This window comes from Calonectris borealis, chromosome 18 (genome assembly GCF_964195595.1).
Source record: "Calonectris borealis chromosome 18, bCalBor7.hap1.2, whole genome shotgun sequence".
Taxonomy (NCBI): domain Eukaryota; kingdom Metazoa; phylum Chordata; class Aves; order Procellariiformes; family Procellariidae; genus Calonectris; species Calonectris borealis.
The window spans coordinates 4,389,404-4,407,189 of NC_134329.1; the positions used below are offsets into that span (position 1 = coordinate 4,389,404).

General features: G+C 46.6%; 1 protein-coding gene across 2 annotated transcripts in view; it reads right to left on the reverse strand.

The window, feature by feature from the left end:
- Positions 1-13,709, reverse strand: part of PXN (paxillin) — a 44,693-nt gene extending 30,984 nt beyond the window's left edge. The window contains exons 1-2 of one of the 2 annotated variants that reach the window (XM_075167307.1): positions 13,633-13,675; positions 11,070-11,192 (exon numbers count right to left, since the gene is read on the reverse strand). In XM_075167307.1, coding sequence (XP_075023408.1) covers positions 11,070-11,192; positions 13,633-13,645 — 136 coding nt within the window. In that variant the 5' untranslated portion in view covers positions 13,646-13,675. Of the gene's footprint in view, positions 1-11,069; positions 11,193-13,632 lie in introns of both variants that reach the window. The other variant, XM_075167308.1, reaches the window with a different exon arrangement.
- Positions 13,710-17,786: the final 4,077 nt, after the last annotated feature.

The following is a 17,786-nucleotide window of genomic DNA, read 5'->3' on the forward strand; positions in this document are numbered from 1 at the left end:
CCTCTCCTAGAGCAGCTCTTCTTGTGCAAGATCTATTTCTGACCTCCGCCTGACAGCAAATAGATCCTCAGGCATTTCCAGGAAGTCCCAGACAAAGGCACTAGGCCAGTATTGACCTAACTGTCTCTGGGCAGGAGGCAGACAAAAGTAAAGGACATTAGCTCTGTTCAAACACAGCAACGCTCAAACTGAACAAGAGTGAAATGGCATCCTGGCTGTTTGGTGGAAGGAACAGACCGAATTGAGTGTAAATGTTTCACACCAGCGACTAAGCAATTAATATCATCTCAGTACTGACCTGGGCTGGATTTCAGCCCACATCCTACATGGAAAAAAATTTTTAAATAAAATAAAAACATTAGTCACTAATGCACTAACCTTTTTAGTCCTTTATTTATCCTTACATGTGCGAAATAGTAAGTTAACCCTCCCCATGCATGCTATAAGAATTTTTATTTGCTGCTGGCTTCCCTCAGAAAGGGATCAACGTACAAAAAAGTCCAGCAAGCTCTGCTCTCCTCTGCCAAAACAACAAAAAAAATATTCATGAAAACCAAACAAGCAGCCACTGAACTGACCCCTCAGGGACAATCTCCCAGGGCCAAGGCCTCTGATCAGAATACCAACCCCCTGTATTCCTGCAGGAAGAGGGGCTCAGCCAAGCCAGCTATCTGAGGAACCAGACCCTTCCTGCTACATCAGCATGCAGCTACTCCACAAGCGCTCGGCCAAAACACAGCGCGCACGCTGCCATTTTACAAACATCTAACAAATCTAGTACAAAGGAGATCTCCATCAAACAGAGCAAAGAGTCCAAGGATGGGTCTAGAAACAGCAGGAAACAAGACACTTGAGATTTTAAACCACAGCTCTGGTAAAGAGAATAAACAGAAGCTCAGGGCTCGAGACATTTCTAGTCCCTTGGCTGATCAGTCAGGCAAACACACTCATGGAAATAGTGCCAGTGGGCAGCAAGAGCATCACAGTGCTGGGAAATTTATCACACCCTACAATTACGCTACAGCGGACGCCACTCCAAACCCGTGCTCCTCTCTCCAAGTCAGGTACGTCAGCTTGATGCCATATAATTAATACCTTGCCAAAAGTCGGCTTGCCCTCCTTGTGCAGTGAAAGGAAAGACTCCCTCTACCTATTATTCTTCCTCCTTCGCAGCATGTGGAGCTGTTGGGAAAGTAAGTCATCCCTCTCCTCCAGCAGACTAGCTTTCTTCCTTCAGCACGAACGTATGCTCTTTAGAGACCTGAAACGGGCAATTTGTTCTCACGCCCTTCTGGAAAACAGACAGGCAGAGAACAGTAACAAGGACAGTAGACCAGAGTGGAAAACACTGCCATCGTTTGTGCGCCAGACCCTGCTCGGCTCTGGACTACAGGATTTGGAGAAAAACTGCCAAGTGCAGAGGTGTGTGGCACCCAGCTACTACCAAGCAACCCTCTACATGCCCACTGAAATGAGGGTGGACAAGGGCATTTTTTAAGCCCTGGGTGGACTGTATTTGGTTGAGATTTGCGTAACTGTAGGCAGTTGGGTCCGACTTGAACTGAAAATTGTCATAAGCAGCACTGAGGTTACAACACAGGCTAACTCTTCTGAGCAGCTTCTAAGCAGTAGCTCAGTGCCATTAGCAGTGGCAGTTCAGAACATTGCGAACACACAGCAGTGGCTTCCAAATCTCTGGGCAACAGCAAGCCCCGTTTGCTTGCGCTCCAGGGCCCTCAGGTGGAAATGACAAATGTGTACGTTTGACCACTTATGAGGACACCTTACCACAGCCGTAGAGCACTTACCACTTGGAGATCATAATTTGATAACTGCTGATTCCAACTCATTTAGGGAAGGAAAACGTGTTACATCAGGCTTTACATGAGAACGGAGCACAGGAGTTCCGCTGGACAGTGAGCACCGTGGGGCGAAGGATACAGTTTCACAAGATGCAGAAAGGCGAATTAACAGTTCACCACTGCCAAAAATGGAGAGGTTTTACTCCCTCTTCCAGACATGTGCTGCTGCCACTTACTTGGGTTGGCTCTGGCTCTCACAAGACCCCTCTGTGAACCAGTTCAACAGAATATCCACCCAGCCAAAAAAATTGACTGCTTTCTTTCGGGTTAGAAAAGAGAGATGAGTACAGCAGTCAGCAAGAAGGAAGGGGTATGTCCAAAGAGCCAGAGGAGGGAGCAGAAAAGGGGTAAGGATGAGTGAAAGCAAAGCCATCCCCCCTTTCAGCAGCAGCAAGCCATTACATTGACTCACCTGCCAGGAGGACCACCACCTCGGATCCATCAGCATCTCACCTTTGCCACACAGATAACCATAGTCAATAATAACATTGCTAAGGATCTCTATGATCCTATCCATCTGCATGTGTAACACAGCCAGAGACAAAATACTGTCAGAGCTTGCACATTCTAAGTTAATTATCTGCCTTTTAAAAAGTAACAGGAAAACATGTGGACCTTATAACCAATAAAGGGAAGGGTAAGATTTGCATGGTTATGCAAGGGTAGACATGAAACTTAAGGGAGGAAAAAAATAGCATCTTTTAAACAGTGGAAATCCTATCCAAGCAGCATAAACAGATCTGAATATAGACCCGTCCAGGCAAAGTGCCAGTTACAAAATTTGAGACACACATAAAGATGATGAAATGAAGAACAGAAATATTAGTATAAATTCTGAATTCATTAAAAGCATTAGAAGCACAAATTCTGCCCATCAGATGTAGAATGCCCTGGCTACCAGCAAAAGGAGGATTCTAGCAACAGAGAATGGGGACACTAAAGAGACTGCAATCGTACGGACACTGCAATCTTATCTATATTTAGTACAGTCTTATTGAGACGCTCCTATCCTGAAGGCTCTTAAATAGGATATCAGAATGCAAACTTTAGAGATTTAGTCCTGGAAGGGAATATTTTTCATTAACTCCACCGAGTTCCCATTCAGTAAGTAACAAGCATATCTCCCAGGAGCTTAAATGCAAAGAGCATTCAACAAATGCAAATCTACCCTTAAAAACCAAAGTATCTCAAGTTCGAAAAGCCTGTGCCTCTAAGGAGAAATAAAGTCCCAGCAAATCTCACCCAGATACTGGGGATGCCAAGTAAAAGGTTAGTATATTGAGATATAAGTAAAGACAAGTTAAAAAGACTTGCTGGCTTGACCTGCCAGCCACTCTGAGGCGGGTTGTTTCCCTTTGTTTAAAAAAGGAACTTTTGTCAAATGTAGTTTAACTGGCTTGTTAAGAATTAATTACTAAGAAAGTACTCTCAAAATGGTGGATTTTTCTTTTTAAGTTTTCATTTCTGCAAGGGTTCTCTGCAACAGAGAGTGGGAGCAGACTTGGAAGCAACACCAAACTCTTTATAAGCCAAAAAGTGTAAGTCATCATCAGCAACCGACTTTACACAAAGCACTGCCAAAAGCACAATGTAAACTCACAGAGCAGGGCAGGGGGAAATGACAACAAAATATTTAACATTTTTCAGTCATGTGGATCTTAGTACTACTTATAATAGGTAGAAAGTTTTTAAAAGAAGCTTTTGATCTGATGAGCTTTCTACTAAAACTTAAAGATAACCCAAGTAATTGCAGATAGTGGGCAAGCAACATCTTTGAAAGAAAGAGGGGGGCCAAGAAGCACATGGTTAAAAATCTAATTAAAGCAGCTTCTTTTTACTTTAAAAGCAGCTTCTGGGAATGAAAGGAGGACAATGTTCCAGAAATGAATGTGGGAACTGGTCCCCCAGTCTACTTTGGGAGAAGATGTGGGTGGTAATTTGATGGAGATTGCTGATGGCTCTACAGCTCTAGAGCTCTCCATTCTTTTTTTTTTTAGCATTGGCAGAAGAATGTGGCCCAAGATTTTCACAATGTCATGACAGAGGCCCACTGAAAGAAAGAAAATTGTTAAAGCCAGACAGAAAACTAACATTTTTAGAACTGGAATATATTGTAGCCAGTGGATGGAGAAGAGCTGGAGAATGTTTAAGGTTTTCTTATCTCTTCCTACTGTGAGAAGGTAGATGACCTATCATTCTGCCTATCATCTGGCATCATGACAGAAGTATTAGTCACAAGTCTCTTGCTTGTTTCATCACCAGCAAGAGAAATAGCGAGGATTTCTTTTTACCAAGAGCAGTATTAATAAAGCAATTAAACGCATGACAGCTTCTTCATCTCAGTGCCCTGCACAGAAATTGTTGTTTTGTTATTAGACAAAGAAAAATTTTATTCTATCAACCAAAGGCTGTTTTACTCACAAGAGAACTCATGACCACGGAAAACTGCAATTAGAGAAAAAATCACAAAGACCAAAGAGAAAGTAGATTTTTGAGAGGTAAAGATGAGTAAGAGAGACCAAACTCTAGCACTGACCAAAAACAGAAAAGCCAGTAATACTGAAATAGAAGCAGCATGAGAATAAACTTCCCTTTCATAGGTACATGAAATAAATCCTTCTTCAAATTACTTTCTAAAAAAGGGTTTTCAGCATGATCTCTGATTGTTCCTCTACCAATCCTATGATAAAAGAAAAGAATCATCTGAGATAACTGGAGAGAATATTTTGTCTACAGAAGTCAAGATTCCCAGCCCCTACATTTCTGCTTTGCTGAAAATTAAGTTGACTTCTGTGTCTCAACTCATCATATTCTTCCCCACTATACACTGAACTAGGGCATAGTGGAAAATTGATTCATTTTCCTATCAAGTACCTAGATGCATATACATTTTATATGGACATGTACCTACTCGCATCACTATCATCCCATTACTGTTGGGTACTTTAAAATTAATCTGATCCACTTCAGAACCACACCGGCATTCACAACCCACAGAGAAACAGAGGGACCACTTACATATTGAATGTACAAACACAACCTCCCACAACGGTGCAACTGCCCCCTTGCCGAGAACAATATTCCACTCCTATCTCTGCGACAAATCCAAGCCTAACTGCTTAAAGCAGCTGGAAAATAGACTAACTCCAACTCCTCCCCCCCCAAAATAGAAAATAAGAAAATAGTTGTTTCTGCCAAGCAAGCACTGAATACACTGCATTCCATTTCATTAAAACAATTACTCAGAAGCCAGCCAAGAATTACATAAAGCTTCCTCCCTGCACCACCCCCAACCCCTTCTCTTCAACCCTGCTCCCCAACACGCAGAGCAGACAGCTTCCCAACTCCGCAAAGACAGGATCACACCAGAGCGATGCCGCCCCGGAGAAAGCGGCACCGAACGCCTCACATCACGCTGGCTATTCCATCCCACTTAGTGCGTTTTTCAAACCTAAGCAATGCAATCAGAGGACTCCAGCAGATCCAGACAGCCTAGAAAGTCTCTGAATTTCACACCACCGTAATCCATACCATGGTGATCTGTTTCATGTAGTTTTCTCCCTCACATTTGATGGTGAAGTAGCATCCAACAAATTAAGCCCTTAACCATCTCTTACAGAAAAATGAATGATAACCTAAAAGATTTTATCTCTAACTCGCACAGCCAAGGCTTTTAAGCATGATCCCAAGGCAGAAGGTGCTGGAGGCGCCAGATTTAAGCAATTAAGAAGTACAGGAGCAGCATGCCAGAGCAGCTGTGCCTGTGAGGCACTGCCCGAGGGAACTGCTCAGGACAGCCAAGTAGCAAATCTCAGATTAAGCACCAGCAGGACAGATTGAAAACTACAAGCTTAGGGTTATAAGAACCTGACTGACAAATTCATCCCAAACTCCACGCAGCCACCCCACAGCTCCCAGCCTGACTGACAGCGCTGATCTCCTCACATTTCACGGCAGAAATAAAAGGCAGCTTCTTCTGGCCAACACCGCTCACCCACCCACAGCACTGAGTTGGCCACTGATAAGAGATTCATGACGTGGATGAAATGGCATTTCGCTCCCTCCCCCAGTGCTCCAGCTCTCTGCAGGGATCCTGTCTAACTGCTGGAGCTGCTTGCAGCCAGGCAGAATAGTTCCAGCTGTGTATCACACTGCCTAACCAGACCTACGCAGCCCAAGAAAAGTCTCCCACATAAAACCATAACGAACAGAGGGAGAGCTGCAACCCAGTACTCCCCCTAGGCATCTTGCTCTTGTGGACCACCTCTACCCAAAAGGGGTAATTTGCTAGCAGCAACAAAAAAACCTCGTCCCAAGGCAGCTGCCAGTGCTGTGGAGCAGGGAGCAGCGGCCATAACTAATGGCCGAACACGATGAGCAGCAGCGAAGACCAGCCAGGCCATCATCTTATTCCAACTCATGGGGTACCAGTAACCTCAACTGGCATGCAGTTAGCCTTAGGCACTTTTGTCTGACCCAGCTGAAATTAGTGGCTCCAACCCAAAAGAAACCTTTTCAGAGAGAAGCCTTGAACTTGTTTAGAACCATGAAAGAGGATAGAACAAGGGAGTATTAAGCCCCTAATCCGTGGCAAATCATTTACAGCCTTCCTGCCCATGACCTTTTCTACTTCTGGCTTTTTTTGCCCCCTCCTGCTCTTACAAAAACCCAGCCTAATCACAGTCCCCAAACCACCACAAACTTCCCTATAGCACGAAGTGAAATTCTCTGCTCACCTTGCCCTTCAGGGATGGAAATAATGCAAGATCCTACCAGGCGTCTAGACAGACACAGGATTAATTCTGTCTGCCAACTCAATTTCGTGACAAAAACATGGGATTGGTTTATTCCTGGAGACCCCATACAGTTTGATTTATAGCTGAGCCGTTTAAAGCACAATTCCCCACGCAAAGTGTCATTCAGAAAGTTTATTCCCTGGAGCGCCATTTACTTTTTTTGATGTTCTTCACATCATTTGCAAAATGTTAGAGGTTTAAACACGTGCAATATACAATAAAAAACAAGAAATCAAGCTACACTCCACTGCATGCTGCCAGCCAGACGTACTCAGTAGCTCACGCAGCAAAGCCATCTACACCAACCTTGCACGTGATAATAAGAACACTGTGAGAAGTGGCACAACAAACTGTTTTTGAAGACTTCAGACTACCCCATCATCATTTAAATAACTTGAACTAAACTTTTCACAGTGTAGAGACAGTCCAGCACAGGGAAAAAGGAGCCAAGCAATAACAATGCAGGCTGCCTCCTCCTGTGGCCTGCCATAAGTTCTCTTGGATCCTTAGATAAATTTCCCATGTAAATTCAGAATAATTACTGTCTGCTACAAGAAAAAGATGCATTTATATGAGCAGAAAAAGAGCCTACCAGACTCCTGAACAGCACAAACATGTAACCTCAGGGACTCGAGTTCCTATAACTGAAACACCAACACCAAACTTGTTCCACAGCGCTCCAGTTGCCATTTCTACTTCGTTTGCTTCCTCGGGATTTAAAAACATACATACACAGAAGAGAAAGCATGGATTTTAACACTCGTCAATCAAGGGAGACTGTCCCCAGCCAGTTGGTTTCTGCTGCTCTGGGGCCATTTGCAATGGAATAAGCAAGAATGGGAAAAATAGCTAAGAGTGATATGAGAAAGGCATCACCCACCTCCTATTTTTATGGTATATCTTTAGCACACGACATTCTTTGAATGACTTCATGATGCTCTGTGGTAAAGGGAAAGACTAGAGCAGAACTACTGTGGGGAACTTGGAAGGGAAAGGAAATCTTTTCTCCCTACTCACAGCCTGTCATAACAGAGGATGAAGAAAGGATGAGCAATCAGGAAGGCAGAGAGGGAACATTAAACAGGGCTGAGAAGGGAATAAAAACTTACAAACCTAATTCAAACTTGCCATTGTAAGCTTTTCCAGCAATGGTGACTGGAAAAGCCTGAAAGAGTTACTAATCTACTATATTCAGCTGGAAGCTTTTTCAGAAACACAAAGATCTCAACAAACCTTAACCATCCTTTGCAGGTAAGGTGCTATTATCCCTATTTCGCAGACGGAGAAACAATATGCCTAAAGTCAGGGCAAGTTTTTGAGGCTGTGGATAAATGGTTACGTTATGCTAGATTAAACATAAACCACAGCTAAAAGAGGTGGCCTCACCTATTTCCCAGTCCACTGTCCATGTAAAAAAATTACTTTCAAAAGAATCAGCTTGCTGACCTAGCTAACTGCCCAACAGTTATCGCGGAGCCAAGGAAGGGAGATGGGAAAAAAAAAAAACCCACACCACACTTTACAGCAGCCAGCAGTTAAATCACGTTAAACCAATTTGAAATCACAACTTCCACTTTCTCTCCAATCCATTTCACTTCAGCCCAAAATGGAAAGGAATGGTGCCGCTCCTTGCTTCTACACTGCGCTGGATTTAGTTATCTTGCCACAGGGCAAGACAGTTCAGCTTATTGATCCAATGGCAAATCATTTGTTCAATTCGGGGGAAAGGGCTGGTTTTCCAAAAGATAAGCAATTTGAACCAATTCGCTCTGGAGCTTGATACTCACTAAGTAAGCAGCAAGCACACAAGAGATGGGGAAGCTGGAATCACCATTTTTGGATAAGATGCGAGGTGAGATTTTACAAACACTGAAACAGAAACAAGAACAGGACCCAAAGGTCTCTACAGTTCCCTACCTGGCTTTTTAAAATATAATAGCCTAGTAGTCATGACAACCTGTACTTCCAGGGCTTGTTACTAAACCTAAGTTAGTTAGGACAGGCTAAAGCGAGCAAGAAACTCATTCCCTAAACCCCATCTTCTTGTCATAGCCCGGGGAAGCTTCCCACAGACAATGTGTCACTTTCAGGCAGCTGGAGCAGAAGCGCATCTTCATTAACAGCTTCCGCATCAGACAAAAAGGGGCACAGAAGATCAGTACACAAAGGGAGGGAGGCGCAGTCTGAGACGCAGAGCAGGAAACTGGGACCAGAGATCCTATTCACTCGCACTGATTTTCAACTAGCACAACACAATTCAGAGTATGTTCTGCCTTTCTCCAAAGCTGCAGTAGATCCTGGATATCACAATTAACACATTAGTCTGGTTCAAACAGATTCATTTTGTGACCATGGACAGGCTATTTCCCCCCTCTGGTTGCAGAGATTTAATTTAAGGAATTTATATATGTCTGCCTTAGCAGTAAATCAGAACAACAACTCTGATCTAAGTAGAAGTGCATTGTTATTGCTTGTTCTGCTGCTAGACTTTAGAATTTTATCCGTCATTTCTGCAGTTTCACAACTTGTTTCATATGATAAATACACTTCAAGTGGAAAGAGGTGAGGAAAAAAGGGTCTGGAGAAATTAAAATATCATGATTCCCTGAGAAAGGAAGAACAAGTAGAGAGATGGAGTTAGAGAAGATGTATGAGAAGTTACCCATTTCTTTCTCTAGTGGTAGAGATGGTGTCAGAGGATCAATTTTAACCAGGAGGGCAGCTGAACGCTTGGCATAAGCTGACCTCTCCCAGCGAGGAACAAAGGAGCTAAAGACAGCAGAGAGTCCAGCCTTCCCATGGAAATAGAGCAACAAGAAAAGAAGCCTCTCTCCGCATCGCGCACTGCTCGAGGCAGAGGACTCCCTGTCTGAGTTGCTCAGGACAATTAGGTCCCTGTTTTACGAGGGGTCAGAACAGCTAAGAAGCTGAAACAAGTCAGAACCCCATTGTGCAGAGTATTAGTTCTGTTCACAGTCTTCTCGCCCAGCAGCAGGAATGACTCAGAAACCTGAGCCAGTAGAAAGCCAAGAGACCAAATTACTTTACCAGTGTTTCCCCCCATGCCATTTCCTGGGCCTAGCTGACCATAAGCAATTTCACACTAAACTTTCAGTCAAGTAAGACCAAAACTCACTGCATATGACTTCCAAACTGAGTCAGAAACAGGCAAGCACCCCCCTCAAAAGAGGGACGGACAGCATAACCCTGCAGAGCGCAGCAATCTTCCAAACGTTAGGAGAGATGACAGATGGAAACACATGCACCCCCCTCCGCACTCCCATGAAAAATCAATGGCAAGATCGCTCCCTTTAAAGTCAATCTTGAGAGGATTAAGCCCTGAAGAGAGGGTGGGTTAGAGTTCCTAAAACAGAGGGAAACAACTTTTAAAGTCAAATCTCTTGTGCCGCTGAACCTGTGCCCAGAATCTTGTAGTCACACTCCTAGACAAACCTTCTGCAAAAGAAAAATCCTTCTAGAAGTGAGCAAGCACACCTAAAATAAGAAGCTTACATGCACAGCCAAAATACTGCCATAAATACGTTCTTATTAAACAGAAATAACTTCTTTGTAAAACATCTTTTACAAGCTCTAGTGAATGCTGTTTTGTTTTTGATTGCAAAATCCACCTAAAAAAAATTTGAAGCCTTTTAAAAAAAAAAACAAACAACACAACACTAACCAGTAGAGAAGTGAGAATTTCAAAGCCATCAAAAGAAAGCTTCTAAAAGCAACATCATTTCTGTTTGGAGTTACCAAAGCTCAAAAAAAAAAAAAAAAAAAAGAAAAAAAAAAAAGAAATTAAATAAAAGGTTTCATGGTAGTGTTTTCAAACAAACCCTTTCAGAAAAAGGCTGTAAAAAACATTCAAAGTCAAAAGCAAACAGTATCTGACTAAAGCAAATGTAAAGTTTCCTTTCTCCTAGTCCTCTCACCATAAAATACATGACACACTACATGAATTAGGTTTCTTCCTACACAACCAGCAGATCCCAATAGACTGTTCGCACATACAACTTAGACAAGGTAGCACCACAGAACCAAGAATAACTCAACATCTAATTTAATATCTCAAATTGTCTTAAGCAAATATGCGCGGTTGGTCACTTGCGGGCTGGAAGCACAGCATGTAACAACAACACGCTGCGCTTTGGTAATCCCCTGAAAGGGGCGATAGCCCTGAGTTAGGATTTTCACTCTGTAGGACAAAGTTTTATTCTCTCTGCCAATTTACAACACTGCAAAACACAAACTCATTCAGCAAGCTTCCCGTCAAACTCCAAGCACATCCGCAAAATATGCTTCCTTAGAGAGATCCGAGGAAGACAATCCGGACAAGTCTGGTCAGCTGCTCGAATCCGCCGTCTCCTCCCCCCTTCCCACAATGTGCTATTCTAGTTTATACCCGCACCCAGCTCCCAGCGTCCTGCGCCGCGGAGGCTCCCCCAGCCCAGTGGGGTGCACGAGTTCCACCTGCAGAGCTCTGAAACAGTTTCCGCTGTGAGCTGCGCGCTGTAACACCACTTCTTCAACACTGAGGGGAAAAAAATGGAACAAAGTTTTTTTCAACTCCAAATGAATTGCCAAAGCAACACAAATCCATTCTCACACAAGTTTCATAACCCCTCCAGCCCAAGCAGCATGAAATTGAGATACTTCTGGACTGCCATTTTACAGTGCACAAGTACACACTGATAACTCCATCAGCTCCGGGAAGAGGGAGGAGATTTTTGATAGATTCAGGGAGTTCAGAACAGACACACCAACGGGCTCTGTGAGGTGTTCCCTCATGCCCAGCAAGGTCCATCAGTCACTAGTCATTTGTCATTTCTGCACCACACAAATTCAGAAGCACGGTGTGGAAATATCTAACCTGATTTTACTTGACATCAGCTCTGAACCTGCAAGGCGTATTAGCTCAGGCTCAATGCTAAACTACTTTTGGGCCAAAACTGCTCCTGGAAGCAGTGCAGCTATGTCCACAGGCCATTGTGCCTGAACCAACAAGTCCTGCCAGACCAGCCTGACTCTGGACAGAGCCAGCGCAGCCGTCTGTATCCATGGCACAGTTAATCCACAACTCAGATAATCCACCCATAGATAATGAGGAAAGAAAAACAAACAACTCTCACTTCAGTTCAAAAGTTTGACTTATTTCAGGGGAGTTGTATCAGCACAGCATTGTTCCCCTATGTATGCATCCCAAGGTGAATGGCTTTAGAAAAATAAGTGAGCAATTTTGGGGCTAACAATGATTTGCAGAGGGAAAATAGCTGGTGTGCCTTTCCGTGGTGAATTTTGTACACCAAAGAAAAGCTTAGAGAGAGAAAGGGTTCCGCTTTTTTTGTTCAACTGCTTATTGTTAGATAATCAGGTCTTGTCCAGTCTGAAAGACTGCACAAAAATTGAGAAAGACATGGTGTAATTAAGACTTGATGAAATCAAGTTGCTGAGACAAAAAGTTCTATTTTAAAAATCAGATCACAACTTTAACTTTTTGTTGTGCCAATTTAACACCTCAGAAGAACAAAACAGACACAAATTCAGATCTTTTTCAGAATTTCTTTGCAGTTCACCTCTAATCCTCCTACAGAGGAGTGGAAAAATGCGTTGAAACCGCAGTAGCCTATTTGGACAACTGGGAAGTCACACTACCACTGCTGGAGGAATGCAACAATCGCAGTGGGCACAGTACAGCCCCCATGGTTGTTAAAGAGCATGTTGATGAGACACTAAACTGGCCCTACACAATGCTATCTGTACGCTCACCTTGAAGGGCCACTCAGCAAGTCAATACACAGACTGGGTGAATCCTGTTCTGACTAGCAACGCATTCCTGAACAGGCTAGAAACTTGCACCAAATCTCCAAGAGATAACCAGGCTGAGGGATATGAGAAACGGTAAACAGAACTGTCTCCGCTTAAAGAAACAATAACTGTGAGAAGAAGCTGCAGTAGAAATTCATTCTGTTTGCACCACCAGCTACTTCACCCGGGCAGAGGGTGAGGTTTCACTCCCTGCGAACAAATCCTTCCTGGTGCACCTTTCACCAGGAAGCCATGCAGCTGATGGACTCCTTGCCCCGTAAGCTTTATCATTCAGAGCCCGTTTTCTGAAGGTGTGACCACCAGCTTTATGGCAGCACTGTAATGTGAGCTTCCAGGTCCAGTAATAAAACTGCAGTTTTCCTGGAGCATATCTTAACAGAACGTCTGGTTTCTATTAAAGGTAGGATGGAAGTAACGGATCGCAGCCCCTCCCCAGCGCCTGATTTAATCAGTTTCATAAGCGGAACCCCGTCACCCTCATGCTCCCAGAGCACAAGGGATTTTGGCAGATCCACCCCCCTTCCGGCTTGATACCAAAGGAACTCAAACTCTCTAGATCTTTCCAGTGAGACCAGTGCCTGACACTTCCCCACTACGCGGTTTCGGAAGGTTTCCGCACCCCTGGGAGAAGCAAAGGGAGGGCACGGGCGAGCCCGGAGCCCGGCGGCACGCTGGGCGGGGGCTGCGCTCTGCTCGCCCCGAGGGCTCCCCCGTGACCGCTCTGTACCCACGCAACGCCACAGATCTCGCCCACGAAGAGGCTCGAGGGGTTGCGGCAGCGGCAGGGGAGGAGATGTCTGCTGAAACCGGCCACCCCACGCGGCTCCCGGGGTACGGGACCGAAGGGCGCCTTTCCCGGCCGGGGCAGCGCCGGGACGAACACCGATGGCCCGGACCGCGGGCGGGCGGCGGCGGCCCAGCCGAGGGGGCCGGGGACGGGCGGCGGCGCGGCGAGCCGGGAGGGCCTGCGCGGTCCGCCGGAGCGACGCGTCCCCGGGCGCCGGCAGGCCCGGCCCGAGCCCCACGGCGCGGAGCCGGCGGCGGCGCTGAGGGGCGCAGCGTGGCCGGGCGGGCCGCGGGGGCTGCCCGCGGCGCGGAGGGGCGGCGCCCCCCGCCGCGGGGCGTACGCGCGGCTCGGGACTCACCCAAGTCGTCCATGGTTCCGCCGTGCCCGCTCCGTGCCCGCGCCCTGCCCGCTCCGCCCTGCCCGCTCCGCCGTCGGTGCCGCCGCCGCCCGCCTCAGCGCCTCGCAACTTTCCCGGCCCGCCCCCGCGCGTGCCCGCGGCCCGCGCGCGCCCCCGCCGCGCCGCGCCCGCCCGGCGCTGCCCCCTGCCGGCGGCAGCGGGGGCCGCCAGCCCGCCGGGCCGGCCCCGGGCGGCGGGACTCGGCCCCCCGGCCCCGGGCGGCGGGACTCGGCCCCCCGGGCTGGAAAAGCGCCTGGCTGCCGCTCCCCGACCGGGCGGCGGGGCCCCACCCCGGGGCAGAGCCCTGCCGCAAGGAGCCGTCCTGCACGGCCGCCCGGGCGAGGCACCGGCCTGCGAGCCCAGGCACGTCCGAGGCTGCCGGTGCCCGGCCCGGAGCACAACCCAAAACGCTCTGCTCTCCACCGGAGGAGCAGGACCGCAGGACCCACCCCGGGGGCACACCCCCGAGGGCAGCGCTGCAGCGGCGCCCGGCTCGGCCGGGGTGCCGCAGCCCTGCACACCGCCGCTGCGCAGCCCAAACGCCTTTGAACAAATCCACGTTTCTGAGCCCCCGACCCACAGGAAGGCTTGGGCAGGTGAAACCTTTCCCGAACAATTTTCCACGAGCTGTTGCCACCATAAAGGAAAGCTACCAACCACTTCTCCTTTGCTCTGTTCAAAAACCGTAACAGCCCTCCTGGATTTCTCATGCGATAGTGCGTTTCGAACCACCATTTCCCACTTGCTTTTCCTTTCAAACCACCACCAAACCACGCTCCAACGCAGCAAAGTCCTCAGCCTTGCCCGAACCACAGAGCAGCTCCACCCTCCTCAGAGCTAGCGTTTACTCCACCATCACGCTCTGGCCAAGTCGACACAGCAGCAAAAACAGTTGCTCAGCCCAAGCGTTCCGCTCCAAATCTGATGAGAGAGACACCAAAAACTATCAGTGTGGGAACAGCTAAGGATCAAGGAAACATGACTTTTGTAGCGCTTTTCCTTACAGCACTACAGAGAATGTTCTGAGAGCTAAACAGTATGTGTCCTGTTGTGCAGCCTAGATTACAGGATTGCATTTTCATAAAAACAGAGAACATGAGGTCAGCTGCTAGCAATCTCCGATGCTTTCTTTTTCATTCTCTAGGCACAGACACACCCGGTTTCCCCAGCTAACAGAACTCAACAGACACCATTATTTCCTCTGTTAAGAAATGCTGTAATGAGAACAATCACTAGCAGGGCATGGAAATACCCTCTCCCTAGTCCCAGCCAATGCTTGCTAATAATTGACAGCCTCCAGGAAATTTATTCCAGGCTTTACTTCAGATCCAGGACTTCTCAGAAAATGACATCCTTACCTACATCTAAGTACAATACAAATACAAGCAAAGACTTCCATTGTATGCTTCACCATCAATGCCATGGATCTCACTTGTCACCCCCCCTTGCTGGTCCCTGAGCAAAATTTAAAACATGATTTGAAGGGGCTGTTACATTTTCTCAAAACCTATCACTGGCTGTACAATGATGACTTCAGGACGTGCCCCCCCGCTCCAGGTGGAGCAACATAAACCACTAGCATTTGCTGGTAGCATAGTGGACCTAAGGTGTTCAGAAACACGCCCTTTCCTGGGATCTGTATGTTTCTTCCAGCAACACGTGACAGGCATCTGTCTTAACTTGGGTTGTATTTTTACCTCTGCATAAACAGAGTGCCCACTGTGCTCTGTTCATATTGTAGAGTGGTATGCAATCTTTATCTTCAGCTTCCTACAGTGTCCTCTGGGACTCTGGAAGTGAGTGCAAATCAAGAAAGCAGTTTCTATCCTGTCTCAGGGCTGAAATTAACATGTCATAGCACCAATTAGGGTTGCACCCGCAAGAAATAGGCTGTGTACAAGCTGCTCAGTGTTAAAAAAAAAAAAAGTCATTGCCTCTAAAGCTTTGCCTATGGCTTCAGCACTGCTATGAAAGGGTCAGTGAGGTGGCAAGGCAGGGCTGTCACGTGAGTGATACTATCCTCTAATAATATGGCTTTTAAACCTTATTCTCATTGCACTCCTCATAGCCAGGTGCTGTTCATGACTGAATTCTTCTTCACACACTAACACTTCTTACTTAAAACTGTCAGTCTTTAATCCTCCCACAATAGCCTAAGGAGTAGGGGCAGGTTAAAACCCAGGCTGCTAAGACAAACTGCTCAGTGGTGTGGGCTCAAGCTAAATTCATCCAATGTTCACCCTCTCCTGTCCTTCCCAAGGCCCTGGAACTCCTGTTTTCTCATCATCTACTTGCTCTCTGCCTCTGAAACTCTTACTGAGTCACGAACACCTGCTTGCTGCCCAAGCGCCCTTCTTATGCAGCTGCTGGCAGAAGCAGCTGCAGTTCCCCAGTGACGGCCACCTCCAGCAAACTCTTTCCCACCAGAGCAGCATACCCAAGCCATGCCCAGAGGCTGCTGGCGGGACTGAGCGGGAGTGACGCCAAGAGCAGCTACATCCCTCGTAACTGGTGCCGGATGGGAAGCGCCAGGGAACGAAGGCAGGGAGTGCATCAGAGGAGCACACAGGGCTTCCTCTCACTTGTGCCCTGTGACTAAGACACGTTATGACTGGGCTTATCCTTATCTTTCACAGAAGATATGACAAGAAGTTATTGCCCCCATTTGCAGATGGGAAACAGGGCTGGGAGCTGGAAAAAAAGACAGACAATGGGTCAATATCAACCTAATGTTGGACTTCAGGGCTTCCTGGCTCCACACAACCCAAGTGTCCAAAGTACTTGCTCAAGGCATCTTTCCCTCTTGTCAAAGCATCGTTTGCCAGTTATGGACCAGCACCACTGAAAGGTGGCTTAACCCACTGACCTCCACACACTTGACACTCAGAGACTAGACGCATTAACTGTCCACCTCTCCCCTTCGGGGCTGTAATCTCAGACTGGCTGCCAAACAGAGGAGCGATCCAAGCTCATGTCATAATACCTCTTACAAAAAGCACCGTTATTTACAGCAGACTAAATCTATGTCAGAGAAGAACAGATAGGAAGCTACACTGCCTTGTAAGGCATGTTTAGAGCTCACCTGTGCACTTTCCGGAGAGCAACTTGGAACTGCAGAGTGATGACAATGACTTCATTGCAGCGTGTGTCCTCTGCTGTGCCACATGGACATCATGCAAGGGGATCTAGCTCTTTCTTCAGGTGAATGCGTAAAAGACAAATTCAGGCAGAGCTTTAGGCTTAAGTCAGTAAATCTCAACATGCAACTTCCCCATTCAAGGTCCAACTTTACAGTTGTTGGAAGGATCTATTACAGCAAAACGAACAAACTTTGTTTCTAGTGTAGGACATGACTTCACAATGCAGAATGAAAGCACCACGCCAGTGTATCACAGACAGTTTTGGCAGAAGAGACGAGAAACAATCAAGTGATAAACCCAATACTTATCAATACAGTTTATAGGAATCAAGCCATTACATGAAGAGTATTGCTCACTGTAAACTGCATATGCCTGTGGTATTTATCAGTGTGGCTTATTCTGCCAAAGGGTAATGGCATCCCTACACTTCAGGTTTTGATTTCAAATTCATATTGCTCAAAGTACAAATGGGGGGAAAAATGCAATCTAGGAGGTTTCACTGTCACTCTTTGGTCACTGTTGTGTATGATACCCCAGCATAGCTGAATGTTACAAATAAACCTGATAAACAGGGAACGTTAATGTTGGCTACTAAGTTTTCTACTCTGCCTAGTTATAGTTTAAAACAGCTGCCAGGCTCAGCATCTTACAGGGAGGGTAGGAGCACCCGGGTGGCACGCATGACCGTACAGAGAACTTGAGAGGTAACTTGTCAGCAACACAAGCTATGTCTAATTCACACAAAGTGGCAGAGGGCAGCTGCCTCCAGCTCCAGCAGAGATTCAGCCCAGGGAGCGGTGTGCAATGGTCATTAGTCTCTCTCCATGGGGTCTACTTAGGTATTAAATAAGACAGCAGCTGTAACTTAGAAATGGATGTGGTTTATTTAAGTTATAAAATAGGATCTTACACCAAACTCGGCAACTGCTTTTTACAGAGTGAAGGTTTGTGATTCCTTTGACAACAAGGAGCTTT